This window comes from Micropterus salmoides, unplaced genomic scaffold (assembly GCF_014851395.1).
Source record: "Micropterus salmoides isolate LMB-PRFRI ecotype aquatic unplaced genomic scaffold, ASM1485139v1 Ms_hic_scaffold_4, whole genome shotgun sequence".
Classification (NCBI taxonomy): domain Eukaryota; kingdom Metazoa; phylum Chordata; class Actinopteri; order Centrarchiformes; family Centrarchidae; genus Micropterus; species Micropterus salmoides.
Window position 1 is genome coordinate 20,627,641 of NW_024043372.1, and position 26,335 is coordinate 20,653,975.

Genomic DNA, 26,335 nt, shown 5'->3' on the forward strand with positions numbered 1-26,335 from the left:
CAGGAGGAGGAAGGGTTTAGATGTAACACAAGTACAGCACGCAGTAAAGCTCAAACTTCAGTCGTCCTCACCGAACGCGATCACCTTTACATGTCCAAAGATGTCCGCTACCAGGTACCGTCGGTTCTTAAAGCTGTGTGAGGAGTGGCCGCGGGACGATGGCAAGAAAAGCCGTGATTTGGGGACGTTTCTGCGGCAGAGAGTTGCGTCAGCCTTCCGTGAGGGTGAAAACACGCAGGTACTGAGCTTAACTGACTCTCTGCTACATAACACCCGAGCTGAGCTAAGTGGATAACACATAGTAAGGGTGCCGACTGCCCTCGACCTTGCCGTTGTTTACACTTACCCATGTCGATTATTTATACCTGTTAACCTTATTATTATGAACATTATAAATGCAGCTTAAGAGGCTAATTCTAATGTACTGTTATCGGTTTGTACTTTCTCACATTACTCTTATGCTTAAGACCTTCTTACTCACTGCTGCTTATGAGTCCTAAATGTTCGTTTATCTTTGATGTCTTTGTATAGTGGTATTTACTTTTTAGTGTTTTAATTTAAATCTTTATTGTACTGTTTGTACTTTAATTGTATTCTTTTTGTGAAGGACTTTGATTGAAAGCGCTCTATAAATAAATATATTATTATTATTATTATTAACTTAAAGGAACTGACTGGAAAGGCAGTCAGAACATTTTCATCATGTAAAGTTTTAAGTGGTGCAGTATACAAGTACAATTTTTTGGTACTTGGACTTAAATATTTACATTTATGCTACTGAAAAATAATTTTGTTTTTACTCCACTTGATTTATTTTAAGGGTACTATGACTGATATTTTTAAGTTAATACTGAAGCTAATATTGACTGGTATTCTTTATTAATATAAACACATCAACCACACAAATACAAAAAATATATAGTTTATTGTACTTGTTACCTATCGGCCAACATATCTGTGCAAATGTTGCTCTAATAAGTTAAAATCGGTCGATAATATCTGCCTGCCGATGTAGGTTGACTTATAGTTACTTGATACTTGAGGTTAATATTTTGATCCCAAACAAAGATATAGATATGATGCATTAAAAGAGATGAAACTATCCATTAAGTGTTCTACCCCGTCCAGCAAAATAAAAATGCTGCTTACACATTTATATTTGAACACATCTGGTGCTCCAGTGTTGTTAAGTCTCTAAAATGGTCACATTATTTAGTAGGTATATAAATGAATCCACCAACAGGAACAGAGGTGTGATAAAATCAACTTTCCTTGTGGAATATCAACTCCATTACCGTTTTTTTTTTTACCATTTTCATGGAACAAATTCTCTTTTATTTTCAATTTATTCATTTATCCTTCTGGGGACTAAACTCAACTTAAAATTTTTGGTGTTGAAGTTTAATTAAATCCAAAAGTGGGTTTTTGTCAGATTTATCCAAATTCCAAATGGTATTCTTTGTGGAGCATTAATATTCGAGGACGTCTCAAGCACATCTGAAATGTTTGCACTTTTATAATTTCTTCTTTTTTTTATTCGCCTATAAAATGTCAGTAGTTGTAACATATCTGAAGTTGGGTTTTTGTATGGAATCTTTTCAGTTTTGCCAGTGTTCACATTTATCTCAGTGAGAAATTTTGTTCCTAGCATGTGACTTTTGCCCCTTAAATATATTTTTTCCCCCACCAGATCTCAGATCCAGAGAAGTGCGACCAGATGTATGAAAGTTTGGCCCGCATTAACGGCAACATATACCGACAAAGAGTAAGTACACTTTATATATTCACATGTCACATGTGCATCTGCTTTATCTATAGATTAAGAGCTATTTAATGAATTATTTTCTTGCCTAAAACATTAATTAGCTGTCTCTACCCTGTCTGTAACATTAAGTATACCAGCTACGGAATAACATGTAAAGAAGAACTAAGGAAGGCAGTTACTATTTAGCATTCATTCATAAAAGTACAAAGTTCTCTCTAAACTCATACTCTTTGGTTACCAATAACCAGCACTGACATACAATATTGTCTTTCCTGTGGAACTTAATCTCCTTTTCCTCCAAACAATGTATTTTAACTGTTTTATGAGTGTGTATAACTGTGTGAAACTTTAACATATTTAATGTAAACATGGCTTTGTGTCTTCACAGTTTCCTCGTGTAAGAGACACAAGCTTTACTGGAGTCACAGTGGAAGAATGTAAAGTGCTTTTGTCAGGTACAGACTCACAATATCACATTTATGTTTAGGTATTTACAAAACACACATTTGTTACAGTTAACCTGTAATCACACCATCCAAAGAAGCTCTCAATCAGGTCTCTCTACTCCTCCTTGCTGACATCTGAAAATTTCTGGAGGGAGCTCATTCCAGAGTCAAAGCAAAAGTCAGAAGTGTAGATTGTGAAAAGAAACGGTGACAGTACAGTTGCTTGGGGTGGCGCCAGTGTTGCTCGCCACAACATCTAACAGGCAGCCATGCAGCCTGACATACTGAAGACTGTCAGTGAGGTAGTCTGTGATCCAGGTCACTAGGTCCTGATCCACCTGCATCACGGAGAGCTTCGCAGCTGGCCGGAGAGGTTGGACGGTGTCAAAGAAGGGTGGCGGAAGGGGTGTGGAAGGAGGAGACTGAGATGGAGGGGGAGGGAGGGCAGGTAGGAGAGTTGTTAAGGGGGGGAGGCGAGCTGGGGCTGCTGAGCAGTGATCCTTTGGAGTAGCAGGGATGTATTTGGAGGGGGGATAACCGAGGTGAGGCTGCTTGGGGAGGGGGAGAGGGAGGGGGGTCCAGCCAGCATTGTTGAGTCAAACCTGTTGAAAACTTAACTCATTGGCTCAGTCCTTTGTCCCCTCTGTTGCTCCTGCTGGCCTGTTCATGCCTGTGATGGTCCTCACACCCCGCACACCTCTCTGCTGTTGTTCTGCTGTAGCTTCCCCTCGATCCTGTTCTTATGCACAGTGTACAGGAGTGATGGGGGTGTGTGGGGGGAGCGGAGCAGTGGGAGAGAGAGTGCTATACACCGGCACATGTGCTGAACTTCAGGCACTGTTGGGAAAGAAGAGATGGCTAAGAAACAGCCAAAGAGGATAAGGTCTGAAGATTATAAACAGAGACGAAAGTTGTATGACCAGGCAAGGGCGAAGGTGTTTCAACACTGGAGAAACCTCAGAGATTTGAAATTTGGGGCGGCGGAGCTTCTGAGGAAGCACTGAAGGCAGGGGTGTATTTGTTTGGTAGTTGAGTTTAAATATCAACAATCTTTCTGCAGGATCACTTACTCTCCCCTAAAGTTAAAATTAGTTAGTTTTTTTTTGTACAGGGAACGTGCAACAGATGGATGACGAAAAAAAGGGTTTGTGGAAGACCTTAATGGAGAGATTCTCCAAATCACCAGAAGACGTTCCAGAGAAAGCTCCTGAAAAATAACTTCCTCGTCTCTTTTTCTTTTCTTTTCTCATTGCATGTATAGAAATAAAGCTTATTGTCTGTATCATTATGGGCTGTTTTGTTATTTATCTATTGTAATGGACTTTACAAAGTATTATAACTCTACAGATGTTTATTGTGTAGCCTGTAGCTATGGGGGATCAAGACAAAGCAAAATATAAAAAGGGTGATTGGAGAGGAAGTAGCTACACAATCATAAATGTAATAAAAAATACTTCAAATACACAGATTTTAATTGCATAACATTTACCTCCAGCAAGGTTTTGTTTGTTCATGTTAATTTTTCTGTGTGTTCGATTTTAACAGATAAAATATATTTAAAGGATAATAAGTGATTTGAATCCAGTACAGTTTTTGTTAAATTTAGTGAATATTTCCTGACGGTGCGCTAGCTCTCCATTCTGTGTGCTTTGAAAAAAATGCTTGCCTGTTCATGCCTGTGATAGTCCTCACTCCCCGCACACCTCTCTGCTGTTGTTCTGCTGTACATCAAGCTGGAAAAACATGTTTCTGACTCCAGGACCGTCAGCACTGGTTCCCCTGAAGGATGCATTCTTTCTCCTCTGCTCTCCTCCCTGAACAAAAACAGCTGCACCTCCAGTCACCAGACCACCAAGCTCCTGAAGTGTGCAGATAACACCACCCTCACTGGGCTCATCTCTTGTGTGGATCAGTTTGCCCACAGGTGGGAGACTGACCTTCTGGGGTCCTGGAGCAGCCAGAACAATCTGGACCTCAGTGCTCTGAAGACAGTGGAGATGGACAGGAAAGAGCCCAGCAACACACCTACCCCCATCAATCTGTGACTCAACACTGTAGAGTCATTCTGCTCACCCAGGACTTTCAGTGGGAGTTGATACACTTATGTCACCTTCATACTAATTACACCATTTCAAACTTTTCCAAGTCTTCTTACCCCTTTCTAAAGATTTCAGGTCATGTCTTCGCAAAACTTGTGACTTTCTCACATTTCTTCAACTTCTTCATGTCTTTCTACTAAAAACTACATTCAAATCTTAAAATGTTCAACATTTACCAGTGCAAGTTTATTCAGCTTTAAAGTCTTATTCATATTCTTTAGAAAATTTCATAGTCCTTCAGCTTCTTCATGCAAATTAAAGCCAGTAATGCAGTTTAGTGTCAGCTTTTCAACAATCCTTAAAACTTTACACATCTTTCATACCTTACTGTTCAACTTGTTTCAAGACAGCAATTCAGTTTAGGGCAAGCCCATTCAACAGCCAGCATTCACACCGCAATTTCTACAGAAATTGCTTTTCAAGTTCTCATGTAACTACTACTAGAATCTACTTAAATGCAAAAAAACACCTGGCACAGATATCTTATACTAGTGCCACAATATACTGCACCTAGTACATTTCTTGCATGATTTTCCTAAAAGATTACATGTGCTAAAACATTATACACACAAATAAACATTTTATCTCAGATGACATCTCTTTGCCTATGAGAGATCTTTTAGAATTCCGATACCTTAATTCTGGATATTGCAGATAATGACTCCCAATCTGAAACCAATGTAAAATCTGTATACTTTTTTCAATTCAATTCAATTTTATTTATATAGCGCCAAATCACAACAACAGTTATCTCACAGCGCTTTTCACAAAAGAGCAGGTCTAGACCATACTCTATGATGCTATTTACAGAAGCCCAACAGTTCCCACCAAGAGCAAGCACTAGGCGACAGAGGCAAGGAAAAACTTCCTTTTAAGAGGCAGAAACCTCGAGCAGAACCATGGGAGAAGTTGTGTTAGTAACATGCAATAATGGGATGAGGTTGCATACAGAGGGAGAGAAAGTAGAGGAGAGAGGAGCTCAGTGCATCATAGGAAATCCCCCGGCAGTCTAGGCCTATAGCAGCATAACTAAGGGATGGTTCAGGACTAACCTGAGCCAGCCCTAACTATAAGCCTTATCAAAGAGGAAAGTCTTAAGCCTACTCTTAAATGTGGAGATGGTGTCTGCCTCCTGAACCCAAACTGGAACCTGGTTCCACAGGAGAGGAGCTTGATAGCTGAACGCTCTGGCTCCTAGTCTACTTTTGGAGACTCTAGGAACCACAAGTAACCCTGCATTCTGGGAGCGCAGTGCTCTGGTGGGGTAGTAAGGTACTATGAGCTCTTTAAGATAAGATGGTGCCTGACCATTAAAAGCTTTGTAGGTAAGAAGAATGATTTTAAATTCTATTCTGGATTTTACTGGAAGCCAATGCAGAGAAGCTAAGACAGGAGAAATATGATCTCTTTTCCTGGTTCCTGTCAGAACACATGCTGCAGCATTCTGGATCAGCTGAAGAGTCTTAATGGACTTTTTCAAGCAGCCTGATAATAAGGAATTGCAGTAATCCAGCCTAGAAGTAACAAATGCATGGACTAGTTTTTCTGCATCATTTTTAGACCTTGAAATTTGCTTAATGTGAGACTTAAACGACATGTCCTGATCAAAGATAACGCCAAGATTCCTCACAGTGGTGCTGGAGGCCAGGGCGATGCCATCCAGGGAAACTATATCTTTAGATAATGCGTCACGGAGGTGCTTAGGCCCCAGAACAATAACTTCAGTTTTATCTGAATTTAACATTAGAAAATTACAGGTCATCCAGGTTTTAACATCCTGAAGGCACATTTGAAGTTTAGCTAACTGATGAGTTTCATCTGGCTTGATCGATAGATATAACTGGTATCATCTGCATAACAATGAAAGCTTATGGAATATTTCCTGATAATATTGCCTAAAGGAAGCATATATAAAGTAAAGAGGATTGGTCCGAGGACAGATCCTTGTGGAACTCCATGACTAACTTTGGCGTGCATGGAGGACTCATCGTTAACATGTACAAACTGAAATCGATCTGATAAATAGGACTTAAACCAGCTTAGAGCGGTTCCTTTAATGCCAATGAAATATTCCAGTCTCTGCAATAGGATCTGATGGTCAATGGTATCAAATGCAGCACTAAGATCTAATAAAACCAGTACAGAGACAAGTCCTTTGTCTGATGCAATAAGGAGGTTGTTAGTAATTTTCACCAGTGCTTTCTCTGTGCTATGATGAGCTCTAAATCCTGACTGAAAATCCTCAAATTGCTCTGTAGAAAGTCACACAGCTGTTTAGCAACTGCTTTCTCCAGAACCTTAGAGAGAAATGGAAGGTTAGATATAGGTCTATAGTTGGCTAAAACATCCGGATCAAGTTTGGGCTTTTTCAGAAGAGGTTTAATTACAGCTACTTTAAAGTACTGTGGTACATAGCCTGTTGATAAAGATAGATTGATCATATCTAGTATAGAGGTGCTGACTAAGGGTAAAACATCTTTAAGCAGCCTAGTCGGGATGGGGTCTAAGAGTCAGGTTGATGGTTTAGATGAAGAAATTATTGAAGTTAGTTGGTAAAGATTGAGGGAAGCAAAACAGTCTAAACATATATCTGGTTCTACAGCTGTTTCTAAGGTTCCTGAGTTAAGAGATAAGTCGGTGCCAGTTGAGGGCAGGTCTTGGTGAATTTTGTCTCTAATAGCTAGAATTTTATCATTAAAGAAGCTCATGAAATCGTAACTACTGAGAGCTATGGGAATACTTGGCTCAATAGAGCTGTGACTCTGTCAGCCTGGCTACAGTGCTGAAAAGAAACTTTGGGTTGTTCCTATTTTCCTCTATTAATGATGAGTAGTACGCTGCTCTAGCTTTACGGAGGGCCTTCCTATAAGTTTTAAGACTATCATGCCAAATTAAACGAGAATTTTCCACTTTGGTGGAACGCCAATTCCTCTCAAGTTTATACATCACTGCATGTAACTTATTGTAATCATGTTTATGCAAAGTGACATGAGGCCAGCAAATGCTGTGAGCTGGTTGCCCACTGAGACTGAATGAATGAACTCACTGTATTGTTAGAACACTTTAATTTTTTTTTTTATAGCCGCAGCTACAACATAAGGCTCTTCTTCATAAATGCACACATGGGATTTTCTTTATATAAAAAAGGCAAATAAATGCAGTTTTACATTTCACTTGAAATACACACCAAGGATGTATTTTAAAAATCCATGACAATTTTCATTCACTTCAATTGTCAGTTGGACATTTAAATGATTCAAAATGTATGTAGTTAGCTCAAAGCACACAGCACTGTCTCCTACTCTTCTTTTTTCTCTGGGTTGTCTCTCCATATGCAGTAGTTGAGAGAGGTGGCGAGGCACAGCCAGGCAAGGTAGGGCGCCATCAGCAGAGTGGCAGTGCGGCTGATGGGATACCAGGACACTATGGTGGCTCCGACAGTCCCAGTGAGAAGCATAAGCTCAAGGAGTGCCTAAATTGGGCAGACAGAGGGTATTAAAGGGGCACAGATATTGAGCAGTCAAACTCGCTACATGCCTCACATTCTTCCCGTTTGGTCTTCCAAATAAAGTAAATAATTATATGTGTTAAACTCACCAATTTCAGCTTGTGTGCCCCAAAGAAGATAGGAGTCCAGGCCCAGTTAAGAGCTAGCTGCAGCCCATAAAGTCCCAGTGGAACCAGTGCATCCTCAGTGAAACCTCCCAGCTCTTTCCACACCAGGTAGGAGCCATATCTGCGTAAGAAAATTTAAGAGGACCATTTAGATAATAATCCATCACAGAGAATTAAAGACTGCAGGAACCAGTCGCGATGATGCTTACCCCATGCCTGTGTACAGACAGGTCCACACCACAGGGAACGCTGCATTTGGTGGGCGCCAAGATGGTTTCTGTAGGGTTGGGTACCAGGTCTTCACCTCTTTGCGTGTGATGTAACCGCCATAGAGCCCTCCCAGGTGTGGCAGGGCAGTGAATCCAACCATGGGCAGCCACATGTTCTGAGATAAGAGCAGACCACGCCATAGCTGTTTAACATCTGCGAGGGGTGGACATCAAACCTCAATACTTTCTTTTCTGGTAAAGATCAAAATGAACTACAAGATGGCATTAAATGTCTGGTCAGGTTCATCCTCGACTTATTCTAGTGCTGGGCAGGTAAAGTGCAGTTGGCTTTTAGAGCTTTTTCACTGAAAACAATGTTGAGAAAAATGAGAGTGAAGCAAAGCGGTGGGCCAGAGAAACAAAACAATGTGCTGAAAGACGCTTTAGAGCTCGGCAGAGCTGAGGGAAGCTGCAGAGTCAGGAGATAATTCTCTTTGGATTCATCATTACAAGCTACCCCCATTCACATAAAAATATGAATGTGATCCATTGTTAAAACATTAATATCGGTATCATCCTCATTAATCCAGTATTGGTCTGGCTATTTCATATGATAAGCCATACCAATTTCTTTAGGACAAGCTGGTCTACTCCAGCTTTTTGTCAATTCTTACTGCATGGTTGCTGTTGATGATAGCGCATTGTACACCTTGGTTCAATTTACACTGCGACATATCCACTTAAACCCTAAGTTAGTTGCTCCAGACCTCTGTGACCTCTGACATATATAGCAATTGTAAGTTGCTTTGGATAAATGTAATGCTAACTCAACTTCAAGTCACTTAAAAAGTGCACATGATGTTAATGACGGATTACCAAACTCCTGCAAAGTTTCTTATAAGGTAATTTTCATGCTCAACAGATGTGGGATTAGGGAAAAAATCTAAATGCACTCAAAAACCAAGGTTTTTAATATTCTGGAAACCTTAGGTAACAGGTAACGTTAGGGTTGTTTGGCAACAGAGTCACGCAACTGGCGATGCAACGTTACATAAGAAAACTGATCAAAATCGTTTCAACACAACAGCCAGACATGCTAATTTTGAGCTAATCTGGGTTTTTTGTCTTCGTTTTATGTCGGAAGACATTCTGGCGCATTTATCATAGGAATCATAAGGCACTACAAGGCTCTAGGTCAAAAAAAATACGGTTAAAGTGTACATAAGGTTAACGTTATCGCATTTAATAGATGTAACGGTAACATGTTACTTACTCCTCACTCAGTTGTCAGCTCGTCCGCAGTTTGTACAGTTACAGTTAATATGTGTTGTTGCTAGTGCTCCACAGCGAGATCCTCAGGCATGCTGCTACAGTGTGATATAAGTTTGTTAAACGGGCAGGGCTGTCTAATCTAATCAGTTTGTTAAGTAACACTCCGCAGACACTCCCAGCGTTGTCCCTCTCTTTCTTTCTCTCTCTCTCTCACACACACACACACACACACACACACACACACACAAACGCAGAACCAAACACCGTGACGTCGCAGCGTGGTTAGCAACGATTGGTAGACAGGACAACGTCGAGAAGAGGACCGACGGCTGGTGAAGCATTTTGGTAGCTAAATAAATATGTTGTATAACACTACCGTGGTCCATAAAGTTCAAAGGGCACGAAATAACATTCAGTCACAAAAATTGCATTACTTCCTGCTCGGCCAGTGGTTACATATATTTCCTCCTTGCTTACAAAACACACACAGCTGGATACGTGACTGGAGAGGCGTCAGCAAAGAGGGAGAAAACGTCAAGATAGTTCCCGCCTCCCCCCTCAAAGCCAACTTCGTCTCAACTGTGGGGTTTGGTTAGAGGTTTCTTTCATCACTTTCTAGGAACAGCTGAAATATGCTTCTGGCAGTGGTGGAGGAAGTATTCAGATCCTTTACTTATGTAAAAGTACTAATACCACACTGTAGAAATACTAATAATCAGGATAATGTACTTAAAAGTATTCATTATCACTCGTGCATTACATTTATTCATGTAGATGAAGCTTTTATCCAAAGCGACTTACAATTGCTATATCTGTCAGAGGTTGCACACTTCTGGAGCAACAAGGGGTTAAGTATCTTGCTCAGGGGCACACTAGTGTCTCACAGTGTATTTGAACCTGGGTCTCCTACACCAAAGGCATGTGTCTTATCCACTGCTCCATCACCATTACCAATGTGTTTGCAGAATTTGACTGTTAAAGTTGGTTGAACTGGAGCTAATTATTAACTATTTTGTAAAGGATTAATGAATTCATTGTTTGGTTTTGTGAAAAATTAAATGCCATCACATCAAGCTCAACGCTTGTTTTGTCAAACAGTCCAACCCTCAAAAGCATTTAAAAGAAATTAAAATAGGCTAATTAAAAGGAAAAACACCAAATCCTCAAGCTTTAGAAGCTGAAACAATTTTGTATGAAAAATCACTAAATGATTCTCAAAATGTTTGCATAGTAGTTTTCTGTAACTCAATTAATAGACATTTCAGTTTTCATGTTTTGTGTGAATAATCTTAATTAGTAAAATAGGTCTAACTGGCAGGCTAGTTAAAGCTGTCAGACAAATGTAGTTAAATAAAAAGTACAATAATTCCCTAAATACTGTATAGTGTGGAAGTATAAAGTGGCATTTGAAGAAAATACTCAAGTAAGCACAGTAGGCCTACTTGAGTAAATGAACTTAGTTATACATTCCACCCCTGGCTTCTAGCTAGTAAAATGTGACAAACACTGTTACAATGGTTTGCTAGATTAAAAGAGCAAACTTACATATATTTAGACTCAATCACTCACTTTTGTGTATTTATCATATTTATCGACTAAATGGCTTTGGGGAAGAAGCCAGTTATGGGGTTCTATCCTGCGTCCTAGTGACCTGTGCCTTCTACCAGAGGGGAGACGCTGGAAAAGATAGTGAGCTGGGTGGAGAGAGGGTGAACTGTAATCTTGATTGCTGGTGAGATTCACTGGGATCAATACGTTGAACTTGTCCACATAACTCATATTGAATTATGAATGGGACGATTTTAAACTTGAGCTGAAACAGGTTTTAGTGACATCAGTCATGTAGTGATTACTGTATACAGTGTGTACATACACTGCTTTGTATGTATATTCAATATGTGTCATGTATTTTCATTGGTATTGCAAACTAGATTTAGGCTATAAATGCTCTGGTATGTAGCATTGGTCCATGCTATATACTTGTCTGGTCATGATGTATGAAAACAAACATGAAATAAACAAATAAATAAATATATTTTAACACGTTGTTTTAAACAAAAGACAATAATATGTTGTTAAAAGCTTACACTGTATATATTGTTTTACATACTGCAGTATAGTATAGTGTATATTTACCCATGTTAAATCTTTACGTGGTGCAACTATGGGTGCAATCTGCTTCTACAATACTGTATGTAACTATGTTCATGCCAATAAAGCAATTTTGAATTTGAACTTGAATACTGACTGAATAGTCATAGCTGTCTATTTTTTAAACAATTAGGATGTCTTTAAACTGTGAAATCAAGTATAAGATATGAGGCTTAGAATAAAGACTGAAAACCCTAAGGACTTTTCAACTTTTTGGAAAGACCAGTGAACTCTCTGAGAAAACAATCGCTTAGGTCTCGACAGTGTCAGCATGTTGCAACCTATCAAATACGAATATCAAATAATTTATACAGCTACAATCACCAGTGCACATATGTGAAAAACCAGTCATAGTAGTGCAATTACACTTTCATTAAAAACTCTGGGTGTGGTCACAAGTGTGCTTTGTTTCGGCTTTAACCACGCCCAACAGTCATGTAACAGTGTCCTGGAGTACAGTAAGGTGATGAAGATTTTCAGGAGGTGTTAAGTTACTCTCAAATTGGATTTCCACTATGCTGCAAAGGTGGTGCTGAATCTAAATTTACTACTAGTGCACTATATTTACTGCCATTTTATTTGACTGTCCAAATCCTGAGTGTGTAAATGTATACGTGATATTGTGCCCTCAGAAATTCCCAAATGGAACAGAAAAGGACGTTTTCACGATATGGACATTCCCACTTCAAAATTAGCCACATTTTATAGATGCAAAATCGGTATTGGTGTCGGTATGCAACTCTACAGCTGTCAGGGATGACACAAAATGATGATGATTACTTTATTAAGTGTCCAAAATCTCAATGTCTTACTCAATATTTTGGGACACAACCTACAACTGTAGGCCTCCAAGCCTACAAGTGTTTGCCCAGCAACTAGTCCGGCACAAAACCACCTTTAAAATGTTAGCCTTTTGTACGGATTAAACAAACTCAATATCAAGTTTTAGTTAGTGAGCTTTAGAGGTGGGAGGTGGAATTTGTTTGCCTTAGGACAGAGGCAGGCTAATAATTTCCCCCTGTTTCCAGTCTTTATGCTAAGCATGCTAATTCCCTGCCGGCTGTTGCTCCATGTAGAGACATAAAAGTGCTTCTCAAACACATTTTTAAGTGGAATGAGACTTAAACTAAGCATTAAATGATTTTTAAAAAAGGCCATACAAACAAACCCAAAACATTAAGAAGATATTTACATTAATCACATCCCAGACAGCGCACTTTACCTGCCGGGATTTAATCTCATCCGTGCGGATCGTGTAACGAAGCTTACATAAACGAAGGTTGGTGTACAGATGTCACAGTGTTAAAGAAATCGTGCAGTCCTCACTTAGAGACCTTATTCATAAACTGTAAGCCTTTTTATTCACCGCGGGAGTTTTCCTTGTTTGTTCTGGTCGCTGTTTATATTCTGCCTCAGGCCTGTGTTAGTGAGGCATTACCACCCCTGGCTGACCAGATAACTACCCAGATAGCAAACATTATTGAAACTATGTTGAATCAGCATTCTGCTCTGAACGCTAATTTAATTGAATCAACATCAGACTCAGATGTTGATTCATCATCATTTTGCACCATTTTTTAATATTTAAACAATGTTGAAATCATAGCTAACTAAAAATCAACGTGACTTCAGTGTTATTTAAACCAATATTACTATTGAAACAACGTTGAAATAACAGCCTAACTAAAAATCAACGTGACTTCAATGTTATTTCAATCAATTTTATTATTGAAACAATATTGAAACTAAGCTGAATCAACATTCTGCTGTCAAGGCTAATTTCATCATCATTTTGTACCCTTTTTTAATATTGAAACAATGTTGAAATCATAAGTCAATGTGACTTCAATGGTATTTCAACAGATATTACTATTGAAACAATGTTGAAACTATGTTGAATCAGGATTCCGCTCTCAACGCTAATTTCATTGAATCATCATCATTTTGCACCTTTTTTAATATTGAAACCATGTTGAAATCATAGCTAACTAAAAATCAACGTGACTTCAATGCTATTTCAACCAATATTAAACCACAGAAAAGAGACTATAATATATTAAAAATGTATAAATGACAATGGACAATTTAATCAGTTAAAAAATACAAGTTTATTTATGGAATAATATATTCACATATTCCTGCTCTGCTCTGTCCACCCATCCGGTCTGGAGCATAGGAAGCCATTTTTGTGCCGCCTGGGCAAAGTCAAAGGCTTCTGTCCCCATTGGTTTAGTCAGGGCTTCTATAACAGAAAACATACAAACAAAATAACTTTCAGCAGTGAAAATGATGTAAAGATGAACAATGTCAGTCGGGCTGAACTGGCGTGATATTATTATATAGATATTATATTCGGCAAAGCCAAACAGTTAACTTACTTGAATGAACTAACGTTACAGATTCACCAGTTTATTGTAGATGTAGACAGCCTGGCTGTGGTGGAATCCATTGACGTTTATAGTTTAATGTAATTTAAATTGTCTAACATTAAATGCAGTCATAGATTGAATTTGGATGCTGAAAGTTGTAGAAGACTCACAGATGTATCAAGTTAGCTGCCTTATTTAAAGTTAAATGATAGGGGCATTAGCTAGGATCAGTTGAGCATGAGACAAGCATGAGAAAAGGCATGCATATATTTTGCAAAGCACTCGAAATCTGAGCAAAGATAAAATACAATTATTATCATGGTTTACAGTCCTGTACTGGAAATTATCTTCTGGTGATAAAGTTAGCATATCAATAAATGATAAATGTCTACAAATTTGGTACAATTAAACATTAGATAAATAAATATGTGCTTACCTGATGTGGACTTGTGTGGGTTTCAGGAACATTGATCCACCAAGCGATGGTCTTCCGGTCAACAATACGGCATTGGCTTTTCAATCATGTTTCCCGGTCAACTATAAATCCATGGCTTTTCAATCTCACGTCATTTCCCGGTCAACTATAAATAGATGACTTTTCAATCATATTTCAATCATGTTTCCCGGTCAACTACAATTCAATGACTTTTCAATCATATTTCCTGGTCAACTATAAATCCATGGCTTTTCAATATCACATCATTTCTGGTCAACAATAAATAGATGATTTTTCAACATTGTTGTTGTTACCCAGTCAACTACGACTACTATAAATCAATATTATTCCAATGCCATGCTCATATATGGTCGTTTTTCATCAGTATTGCAATACTAATTCAACATTTATTTAGGGTTGAGATTTCAATCTCAATCTCAAAAATCAATATTTATTCAATGTAGTCTTGCTATAACGTGGAGAAAAAAACATCCAGACTCCCTGCTCATTGTTCTCCAGGACTTCAACAACGCAAACCTCAGCCACGAACTTCCAAAGTACAGACAGCATATTAAGAGTCCCACCAGGGACACTAACACACTAGACAACTGCTACACTGCATTAAAGGACGCCTATCGCTCTGTTCCCTGTGTCTGGTTTATCTTATCCAGACATACAAGCAGAAACTGAAATCTGCTAAAGCCCAGATCAAAGCAGGAAAGAGGAGCTACACTGAAAACCTAGAAAACAGCTTCAAAGCCAGCGACCCTGCTTCAGTGTGGAGAGGCCTGCAGACACACACTAACCACAGGAGACCATCCCCCAACACTGCTGGTACTCAACGACAAGCTGAATGGTTTTTACTGTAGGTTTGAGAAGCCCACAGTCACTCCTCTCCCCCACTCCAACTCCATCTTCAAACAGTCACCTTCCCCCACTGATCTTTGAAGAGGATGTGCCCCAGCTCTTCCAAATGCAGAAGATCAGGACTCCATTCTGCCTGAAAATCTGAACAGACCAGCTGGCCCCCATCTTCACACAGATCTTCAACAGATCACTGGAGCTGTGTGAAGTTCCCTCCTGCTTCAAACGCTCCACAATCATCCCAGTCCCCAAAAAACCATCCATCTCTGGATTAAATAACTACAGGCCTGTCGCCCTGACATCTGTAGTCATGAAGTCCTTTGAAAGACAGGTGTTGGCCCACCTAAAGGACATTACAGGCCATTTGCTGGACCCCCTGCAGTTTGCGTACAGGGCTAACAGGTCTGTGGATGATGCAGTCAACTTGGGACTGCATTACATCCTGCAACACCTCGACTCTCCAGGGACATATGCAAGGACCCTGTTCGTGGACTCGTGGCTCGGCGTTCAACACCATCATCCCAGACATCCTCAGTACCAAACTCACCCAGCTCACTGTGCCAGCCTCCACCTGTCAGAGGATCACAAACTTCCTGACTGACAGGAGTCAGCAGGTGAAGCTGGGGAACATCACATCCAGAGCCCCGACTATTAGCACTGGTGCCCCCCAGGGGTGTGTGCTCTCCCCACTGCTCTTCTCCTTCTAAACAAACGATTGCACCTCAGGAGACCCATCTGTCAAACTCCTGAAGTTCGCTGACAACACAATGGTCATCGGCCTCTTACGAGATGAGTCGGCTTACAGATGGGAGGTTGATCAGCTGGCTCTCTGGTGCGGCCAGAACAAGGAGGAGCCCCCCCCACTCTGCCCCCCATCACTATACTCAACAGCCCTGTGTCTGCTGTGGAATCCTTCAGGTGTCTGGGATCCACTTTACCCCATGACCTAAAGTGGGAGCCCAACACTGACTCAATCATCAAGAAGGCCCAACAGAGGATGTACTTCCTGCGCCAGCTCAGGAAGCCTGTAGAAAAGATCATCAGTGCCAACCTGCCCTCCATTCAGGACTTATACATTTCCAGGGTCAAGAAACAGGCAGGAAACATCACTACAGATCCATCGCACCCCGGACACAACCTGTTCCAGCTTCTCCCCTCTAGTAGGCGCTACAGAGCACTGTATGCCAAAACCAACAGACTCAGGAACAGTTTCTTCCCACAAGCCATCACAGCTGACTCTGACTCACGGTGTCAGGAACAATTCCTGTGCAATAGCCCAGTAACCCTGCCTCTAATCAACCACCTGTTTACTGGCTACCACTTACCACTTATTATTTATTCATCGTTCTCTCATTCTCTTTTTCAGAGCAGTTTATACTGTTCATATTGTTATGTTTTCATATTGTATATACTGTATACCAAATCCACCTACCTCAAGTACATAACACCTGCACATAATACTTTTATTATTTATACCAGCATCCTTTGCACAATGCTCCATCGCACTGTGTACATGTGTACACATATGCATGTATGTGTACCTGTATATCTCATCCACCTCCGACATGTGCATAATAATGATGATGATAATGATGATCATTTACTCCTGCAACCTTTGCACTTTGCTCATTGCACAATTGTCTCAATCTTTCCATATTGTTGTTTTGTTTACAGTGTGTATGTGTACTTTATACTGTAGCCTGTGTCTGATTGTAAAAAGTAAGCACATTGTGAGGAATGTACAATCCTGAGTCAAATTCCTTGTATGTGTACACATACCTGGCAATAAAGCTGATATCACAGGTGATGCTCCTCTTTCCTCCAAGCTCAGTGGGGGTTTTGCCCCTCCCCTCCGTCTGTCAGGCAGGCACACCTTTCCTGTCTGGTCCTCCAGCGTTTCTTACCTTCTTGAGGCTCCTTTCAGCCTCGTTGTCTGGCGGTGAACTCTCACCCCAGCTGCTTGGGAAATGTCATACAGGCAGAGGCCCGTGCTGCAGTAGGGGGCGTAATAGGAGGGGAAAAAATAACAACATTTTTTACTGCTCTCACTGCATCCTTTACTCGCGTCTCTGCCGTGCAAGTTCCACATCCCGCTACAAGCAGCAGCAGCCGTCGCCTGATAACTACTCGAAGTCTCAATGCTTGTTTCGCATTAGGGCTAATATAAAAAAAAATCCGTGCCAGACATGTGAGTAGCAAACCCGCTGTCGTTTCTCCATTTACCCCGTTGACTGCTATGTGCTCACGCGTTTGTATCCTCACGCCAGTGAGAACAAATGGTCATTGAACCGTGTCGTTGTGCATTTCGTGTCAGTGTGCTGGTTTCGTGGTAGCATGGCTGTGCTGGAGTCTCTGCACACTGATGGGGCAGATGAAGCCTCTCTGTCGGCTTGTTTTGGAGCTCTGCGTCGGCTTGGCTAACTGGGCAACAAACCCCCCCCCCCCCAAAAAAAAAGCTGTGATTTTTCAGCTGTAAATAGCCCAGATGTGGAGGGAGAGCCCATTCAATCACCGGCTGGATGACATGTGTGTAACGTAACCGAGCTCTTTAGCCTGCTCGCATTTGATTCAAGGTAGCTGTGAATTGGTGTGTGTGTGTGTGTGTGTGTGTGTGTGGAGTCCAAGCGTGGCATCTCCAGTCAGATGTGGAGGCCCAGGTTAGAGCACACATAATGCGGCGGTGTTGATCTCAAATCTGTGTGGTGACTGTGTGAGGGTGACAAGGAAGCAGAAATCACAGGGCGATCACTGGTGCAGGTGTGAGCACAAGGAAGCCGGGGTTGCATTGCTGGCAGTTTAGTGTCTTAGAGCTCAAATCACAGATTAAGATTTCTTTTTTGTATATTTCATATTTACATTTTAAGATGCACAGATGGCCTATATTGGCGTTTAGTTTAGTGATTTCCAGTAGTAGCTTTACAGGAAGCTCGCTGTAGGGTACTTTTAAAAAGGTCTATGTCTGGGTTATTTGTGATTACACATAGAGATGTGCAACAAAGTACTCTCAACTCAGGGGTCCACTTACCAGCTTTTTATCTAGAGGATGCACCATTCCAACTGTCTCTCCCAATACCTCAACTCAGGTTTCCTGCCAACACGTACCTAAAATCTGGACACCATTCGGATCATTTTTGTTTGTGCAACATAGGGATTGCTGTGGGGCTAAAATTAAATCGGCAGCCCACTGTGAATGTAAAAACAAAATTTAACAAAGAAACTGGATTTAATGTTTATTGGTTATGTCATGGCCGTTACTCAATCCGCTAAGTAAGGTCAATGTCTTCGCTGCTGATGCTGATTTGGCTTATGGAATCGGTGCATCTCTACTATTAATCACATCTCACTGTTCATTAATCAGAGTGAAGATATTAACTCCATTATTTAGTTATAGGAGATATTTCATAATGTTAAAAACAGATAAGCTCAAAAACACCTAACTGTCGCTGTAACTTTGTCGCTAAGTACTTATCCTATTCACACTATTAAATGTTTGATAATTGTGATTTTAAATATCCTTCATCTATAGAGAATTTGAAGGCTTTTGGCAGTGGATAGTAGAGAGGTGACAGGAAATGAGGGAAGAAAAAGGAGGCATGACATGCAACAGGTTCACAAGTCCACCTATATTTCTGCTAAAATTAGCAACATTTAAATTTGTTTCCAGGTGATGTTTATGGAATGACATACAAGTTTCATATCTAATCGTGAATGTTGTTCACGTTTTCAGGGAGGAGAACATCATGCTTTTCTTGAAGATGTTAGTCCAACAAACTAACTGGCTTGTGACGACGATGCCCAGTCGAAGATCCTGGGACTGAGACGTGAATCCCTTTACACTGATGGCCTGGACTGAGTAAGATGTTTGCGTGTGCCTGTTCCCTAAAGTGGACGTTCAGTGTTGTTTTGTCTGGGTTGGAAAGCTGGCATTAAATTCCTGATATTGTAAATGGCGGTGTGTGATAATGTTCACTTCCATGACAGGTTTCAGCTGGCCTGCTGAAGCTATGGGGAGCTGTTGGAGTTGTCTGTACAGAGACCCCATTCGAGACAACCATCTCACTAAATTTAAGGTGAGTATTCCTCAAATAACACATTTCTTTAGATCTGTCTGCACCACTTGTACTGTTTGTTTCCATTTGTTCCATAATGCTGTAACAAATGTATGTATTTTACAGTGTATTGTAAAAATCTTCGTGTTGTATTTCTTTTCCCTGCCGTAGGTCACCAATGTGGATGATGAGGGCAATGAGCTGGGCTCTGGGATCATGGAGCTCACCCAGACCGAGCTCATTCTTCACACACGCAAGAGGGATGCCATCCGGTGGCCGTATCTCTGCCTGCGACGCTACGGCTACGACTCCAACCTGTTTTCTTTCGAGAGCGGCCGTCGCTGTCAGACTGGGCAGGGTAAGCTACATTTTCTCCGTGTCTCTGCTTCAATACAAATCATTCATATTTTCTATTTATATGTACTATTTTAACCATTTTGTGTGGTGTTGCTTACTGGGCTGTTTGTCACTGAAGACATTTGAACATGTCATAGTAGGAAAAACACAGCTGTAAATACTAAATTGGCTGAATTCCATTTAGCTGCTCCAGTTATTTTAAACTGCTGTGAAAAGGCTAATGTTGTACTCAGTCTATGTGTTATCAGTTTGATAATGGTATGACCATGGTACGACGACGAGCATTGGGTGCAGCCACTGCCTGTTGAATCCCATGTAGTGTGTCAAAGTGAGGGACAACCAACACAGCATCTGCCACGCCTCACGACATCCCGACAAAAATAATGTTGTCACCTTTTCTCGCCATGTTTGACAACTTCTACCATGTGTTCTTCGATGTCGACCCACAGAAGCACAAAGCGACATTTCGTGTACAACTGTGAGGGTCGGGTTATGCATGTTCAAAACAACTATAAACACTTCTGAGCATGTGTTACTAACTAGTTCTGAACGGCCACACTTGAAAGCAGAGTGCATTCATTCACAGTCATGCATTGGGTTGTTGAACAACCCAATGCATGAGTTGTGTTGTGCACAAAGAGCGCATGAGAGAGAAAAGGTAAACTCTGGCTCCTCACTCACCTCAAAATATAAGAGTAAAGACAAACTGTCACTTCAATATTAATTGATATGGTATGTTACCAGTATTTATAAATCATTTATATAACTGTCTGCGTATTTTCATTTATATAACCTTCAGCCATTGAGGACTTGGTCTTCTCACTGTCTTACTGGTGACCAATTGTAATCTAACGATTTTGTTCTTTTGCATGTTTGATCAGGAATTTTTGCATTCAAGTGTTCCCGGGCAGAAGAGATCTTTAATCTGCTTCAGGAGCTGATGCAATGCAACAGCATCAACGTGGTGGAAGAGTCTATGATGATGAGTCGCAGTGGTCACACACCAGAGATGGAGATGTCTCGCACGCCACAGACTCCCAACAGTGAGTCACACAGCCACACACACACACACACACACACACACAGCCCTGCTAATTATATACTTAAGATTAATTGTAGAACTTGCATGCAGCAATACAGCAGTAAATTTAGCAGAATGTGTGAGCTAATAATAGACACAGGTTAAATTGATTCTACTGAGTCACAGGTACTAAGGTATCCAAATAACACCAAGTGGAGCAGAGACACAGCCTGCAGCCAGACTTTCACTTTATATGGCCAGTTAGAGCAGACTGAGAAGTTACTATTGTATCTCAAATGTCCTCATAAAGATTGTATTGTGACAATATATCGTGGGTCATAGATCACAGATTTAAAGTGTGTGTGTGTGTGTGTGTGTGTGTGTGTGTGTGTGTGTGTGAGAAAAGGTGAATGAGAGAGAGCAAATTTGCGAAACACTTTGGACAAAAAGTGCTATATAAATGTAGCCATATACCATGTGAAAGCTTACAGTGTGAGATCTTCGATTGTGAAGAGAATCTATTTTTATTTTTAATAATTAAAAAATTTAATTTGAATCTAAAACGAAAATTTAAATTAAAGCATGAATTTAAGTTTTTATCATCTCATTCTATATGGCATAATATTCTTGTTGACACTACTGTGCACAGTTTACCAGTTAACAGACAAAAAAGGGAAACAGAAACTTGTGCGAAAACCTTTTTTAGAATGTGTTTGGGAGGTTTTTCTGTGTACTGCAATGAGAGGAAAATTTTGCAGTCAGGTTTTGGTTACAGTTATTAACCAAAAATATTTGAATTACGCTTCATAAACGTACAATAACTTGAGTAACTCAAACATCAAAACAAAAGAACTGGAGTTTAGATGATAAAATACATTAATTAGAACGTTTATATACTGCAAGGTCTTTTTTTAAAGCTTGATTATCTCTGAGTTTGACATGTTTCATTCTGTGGAGCTCACTGAATCAGGACTTGTTTTTCCTTGTCTGTATCTTTATATTGTCACACAAATGTGTTTGCAGCTCCAGCGTTCCCAGTCCAGGCTTTTCCCAATGGATACCCTGGTTATCCAATCAGAGGTGATTCCTCCCAACCCTCTCTTGCTGATGATCATGGACATGGCCTCATGGGTTTGGAAGACCAGGTAAGACCTATCATTGCTCCTTATAGTTCACTGTATCTGTGTAGTTCTCAGTTTGACCCTGTTTTGATTTTCCCTAACAGACCCACACCTATGTAAATACTGTTAGTATGGAGGGGGATCTCTCTATACGTCACTGTGTGCACTCCATGCCTGAGGTGCGGCCCAGCACTTTCCCTGAAACAACACGGGGAGCCATGCCTGTCGGGGGCCAAGGAAATCCGCAGCCCAACTTGCGGTGCTGTCCCCTGGAGGAGCATAACGATCCTCAGGTGTTCTTACAGCCGTCCTCGCAGGAGGTCAAATTCATGCTGGGCCCCACTCCAGCTCAACGCCATCTGCTGGAGAGAGAGAGGGAGAGAGAGAGGGAGAGAGAGAGGGAGAGGCATGGGCACAATCCTCACAGCCTTCAGCCAGTAGAGGGTGCAACAGGCTCAGAGACGGAAGGAGATGAGCCCTCTATGCACCTGTGCAACTCTCACTCGTATCACCATTTCCATCACCACACGCACCGGCACCCGAGCCTTGAGCACACGGACAGTTGCCAGGGCGGCGAACTCACCTACGAGAACATCAATGGCCTGAGGATCGGCCGGAAGCAGCGGCTGAGTCCCAGCAGCGTGTCGCAGTCTGTGGGTTCAAGCAGCAGCAGCAGCACTGGGGACAGTCACTCACACTCTGTCCTGCACCCACACGTCCACGGCCCATCATCTCTACCCACGCAGGGCTACGCCTGCGAGAGGGGCATGGGTGGAGGTCATCGTCGGACAGCGCTGCTTAACTACGAGAACCTGCCCTCTCTGCCGCCGGTGTGGGAGTACAGGGCTCTGCAGCGGGATGATGAACAGGAGGAGGATGACGATGAGCAGGACGAGGAGGAATACGAGGAAGAAGAGGAAGACTTTGATGAGTACGAGTTCTCAGAAGGCCCTGGGACACCCAACGGGTACCACCAGGATGGTCGTGGCATCCACAGAGATGCCCTGCAGAACTATGTCAACACTGAGCAGGTCCAGCCGACCCGGCTCCGACACGCCTGCCCCCCGCATCCACGATCATGTCAGCCAGACAGAGGGGGGCGAATATTTAGCTTTGATTTCCGCAGACGATCGAGGCCAGGGGTTGGAGGCTGTGAGCACAGCCACATTCCTCCATCGCGGCAGCTTAATTACATCCAGGTGGACCTAGAGGGAGAACCTCCTTGTCAAGCTCTCAGCAGCGGGGGTGCCCAGCCCCAGCCACAGCACCAGCGCCTACCACCCAAAAAATGTGGCCCACAGGCACCCCGGCGCAGTGAATGCTACGCAGTCATTGACCTAAAGAAGACCGCTGCCATGTCCAACCTGCAGAAAGCTCTGCCCAGGGATGATGGGACTTCCAGAAAGACTCGCCACAACAGCACAGACCTGCCTCTGTAAAACGGCATTCAAACTGAAGAGGAACGATGAAGACAGATGAAGGCTTATCCTCAACTTAGCACACTGGACCCTTCACTGTCATCCATCCATTCAACTGTCGGGCTGACTAATTCAGTGCAGGTACCTAATTAGAAACTTACTGAAACCTAGCTGTGCATATAAAAGGAAATGAGAAATTTCTGAGGAGAATTTGCCATTTTATTCTGTGTTATTTATTAGATATGTGGTGTGAAGAAATTGACAGTTTTGCAAATACTGTTTGCTGAATATATATATATATATATATATATATATATATATATATATATATATATATATATATATATATGGTTTTATTCTTAGTTATGACTTAGAGCAGACCTCTGTTTCAGTGGAAGCAGTCATTGTCATAGTTAGTTCTAATTCATATACCCATCTCCTCTCCACTTATTTTTCATGTGTTTTGTTTATTTAAATATTACGAGAGTCAAAAATAGTTGTTGGCATGAAGGAAGGGTAATGGTTCCTCCGAGATACTGGCCAATATTCATACCTCATCACAAGCATCTAAGTCTAATAGTGTGGCTAGTAGAAGAGACCGTTATTTGTTGTTATATGCCTATAGAGCATTTTGCACACAATCCTATGGAATTGTATTTTATTATATTTTAGGAATGGTGTCGTCCAATCCAACAAATATTTAATTAAATGAACAGCAGAGAAGGTGATATTTGGAGAATTATAGTAAAATGAATGATGGTAAAAGTAGCACACACTGATTAAAACTTTGGCTTCGGCTCCCTCCTATCCACATGCAGCAAACGAAAAAGTAGCATATCATCTTCTATCACACCTCCTGCATATCATCCCAGAACTGAAGGAGGTCCGCGCAGTTTACGCTTGTCACATTGCACTTTTGACCCTGGGCCTCTGAAGCTCTCTTTGCCTCCAATTCCACTCCACTGGAGCCGCAGGTTTAACCATGTCCTTTTACCAAAAGCAGGGGGCCAAATATTTCATGGACATTCTTAGTCAACATTGTAGATAGGATTTATTTACAGGTTTTGATTGAGACATCTACAACCTCAAATAGTGGCATTAAGCTATAACCTCACATAAAATGTGCTGAATCTATAATTTGTCAGTTATCAGGTGTGAATGGTCTTTTAAATTGTCTTTTTTTCAACCTTCTTAGTCAGATATTTATTTATTTATTTATTTATTTATTTGTAAATTATTTGTAATAATTTTGTTTTCCACGTGATGACCAGCGTTTTGTAATCCAGTTGGTAATATGGAGACCAAAGTTTCACCTCAAATTATCACTGGACAATGGTGTATTACTGCTATAACTGTGCTTATTTATATTTTTAAAAAAGGAAGGGAAAAGGAGGACTGTATTTATATTTAAGTGCCAAAACTCAATTGCAAACTCTATGATGTATAAAATTAATCGTGCCAATAGGATTTGTAGAAAACTATAAGACAGAAAAGGCATAAGGTGATAACGGTCGGGAGACTAGGTTTAAAAAACAAAACAACAACAGAATCCAACTTTTTAAGGATAAGTAGAAATTAAAACGACACAAACTGCACATTCCACCTCATCCACATCGACAGCTATTTCAGAGCGAGATTTAAGAATAGTGGTCGTGTAGTCTGATAATCACAGTTAGGGTGGTTATATGCTGCTACATGTACATACTAACAGTAGCCCATGTAAGCTACAGGTACTTGTTATGTGTTTGAACCTATGCGATGTCAGATCTTTTAGCATATTGTCAGTTGCTAATAGAAGTAGCATTGTTGTGTTCTTCTGAGATTATTTCTAAACCGTAGAAACATAATGTAACATTTCAGAGAACATTTTATTTGGCTGTCTGGTAGGAGAGGGAACAGAAGCACAGGCCCACTGATGCAGTCATCTTTTGGTTGCGCACTCATATCAAGACGATATATGTAGGCCTTCAAATGCAGATGTATTGCGGCAGTTAGCTGACATTAATATTTTGTCCTTTTAAGAGATAAACAAAGGGGTACAAGTACAAATTCTCAACTTCTGATAAGGAGGGTTTTTTTTGGCTGCTGTGTGACATGAGAGGCACATCAATCAAATTCATTTGTGCCAAAAACAAGTTTGATTTCTTTGTGATGGAAAACCTGCCAATAAAACAACAGACAGAAATCTCTCATGAAATAACTAAAAGTGTTGTTTGTGTTCATTTAGGACCATACTGCTCATAGTAAGAAGCTGACTGAGAAAATGTGTTTTCAGGGCCTTCAGCATTTAGACGTGCGGGATATGGTGCATTATCATATCATTTTTTTATTTTGATTAATTCAATTAATCAAATTGTTTAGTCTATGAAAAATGTCAAAAATGAATGCCCATCACAATTTCCCTGAAAAATAAAACTGATTTTTAAATTGCTATATAGATATTTCTTTTACATTACATATATTTTATTTTGATATTTAATTTAGAATGATATAAAACTATGAAAACTCATAATCTTTTACTAAGCTGTTATTTTCAGAAAGGATAAAAGGCTATTTGCATTTTATGACTTTCATATTTTTTGATTAACCAGAAATTTTCCACTCAATAACATGTTCAAAATATGCACACTTCCTACAGTTTATGTCATCTCAAATAGTCACAAATTCAAAGAGATTCAATTCAAATAAAAAATGATGAATCAGTTATCATAATTGTCTGATAAATAATTAAATGATGGTTCCCAATCTCAAATAATCTATTACTAATATGTTATTTTTTAGAGATGTGATAACAAGGTGTTTACATTTTATGACATTTGTTCTCTGGTTTTTAAGATGGCAATTGACTGCAATTTTTGGTTGGAATTGGTTAGTTTATAGTTTGGTCTATAAATGTCTATCACAATTTTCCTGAACACAAGGTGATGACCAACAATCCAAACCCCTAAATTATTCAGTTTACAATGTTGTAAAACAGAGGAAAAACAAGACAACCCTCACAATTGAGCAAATATTTGGCTGTTTTACCTGATAAGTGAGAAAAATGTGAAAGTCGGAAACCGTGAAACAGTTTCAGTCTAGTTTCTGTTGAACATTTCCAAACACAGAAGCCTTAAATAACCCAAAATCAGAAGTTGATAGTT

The 26,335-nt window shown here is 40.5% G+C and overlaps 3 protein-coding genes across 4 annotated transcripts; 2 read left to right on the forward strand and 1 right to left on the reverse strand.

Moving 5' to 3' along the window:
* The first annotated feature begins 66 nt into the window (after positions 1-66).
* Positions 67-3,499, forward strand: LOC119885924 (ubiquinol-cytochrome-c reductase complex assembly factor 2). Its single transcript, XM_038696271.1, has 4 exons — positions 67-238; positions 1,691-1,765; positions 2,154-2,220; positions 3,323-3,499. The coding sequence occupies exons 1-4, from the start codon at positions 101-103 to the stop codon at positions 3,427-3,429; spliced, it is 387 nt and encodes a 128-aa protein (XP_038552199.1). The 5' UTR covers positions 67-100; the 3' UTR covers positions 3,430-3,499.
* Positions 3,500-7,358: 3,859 nt separating this feature from the next.
* Positions 7,359-9,617, reverse strand: tspo (translocator protein). Its single transcript, XM_038697685.1, has 4 exons — positions 9,408-9,617; positions 8,135-8,310; positions 7,908-8,046; positions 7,359-7,782 (listed from the first exon to the last, which is right to left on the reverse strand). The coding sequence occupies exons 2-4, from the start codon at positions 8,305-8,307 to the stop codon at positions 7,609-7,611; spliced, it is 486 nt and encodes a 161-aa protein (XP_038553613.1). The 5' UTR covers positions 8,308-8,310; positions 9,408-9,617; the 3' UTR covers positions 7,359-7,608.
* Positions 9,618-17,178: 7,561 nt separating this feature from the next.
* On the forward strand, positions 17,179-23,391 carry frs3 (fibroblast growth factor receptor substrate 3). Of its 2 annotated transcripts, XM_038697603.1 has the most exons (7): positions 17,179-17,414; positions 18,954-19,079; positions 19,208-19,296; positions 19,447-19,633; positions 20,514-20,675; positions 21,677-21,798; positions 21,879-23,391. In XM_038697603.1, exons 3-7 carry the CDS (start codon positions 19,231-19,233, stop codon positions 23,211-23,213), a joined length of 1,872 nt encoding a protein of 623 aa, XP_038553531.1. In that variant the 5' UTR covers positions 17,179-17,414; positions 18,954-19,079; positions 19,208-19,230; the 3' UTR covers positions 23,214-23,391. The 2 variants fall into 2 exon arrangements, with proteins under 2 accessions (XP_038553531.1, XP_038553530.1); XM_038697602.1 differs by lacking the exons at positions 17,179-17,414; positions 18,954-19,079 and having other exon boundaries at positions 19,201-19,296.
* Positions 23,392-26,335: the final 2,944 nt, after the last annotated feature.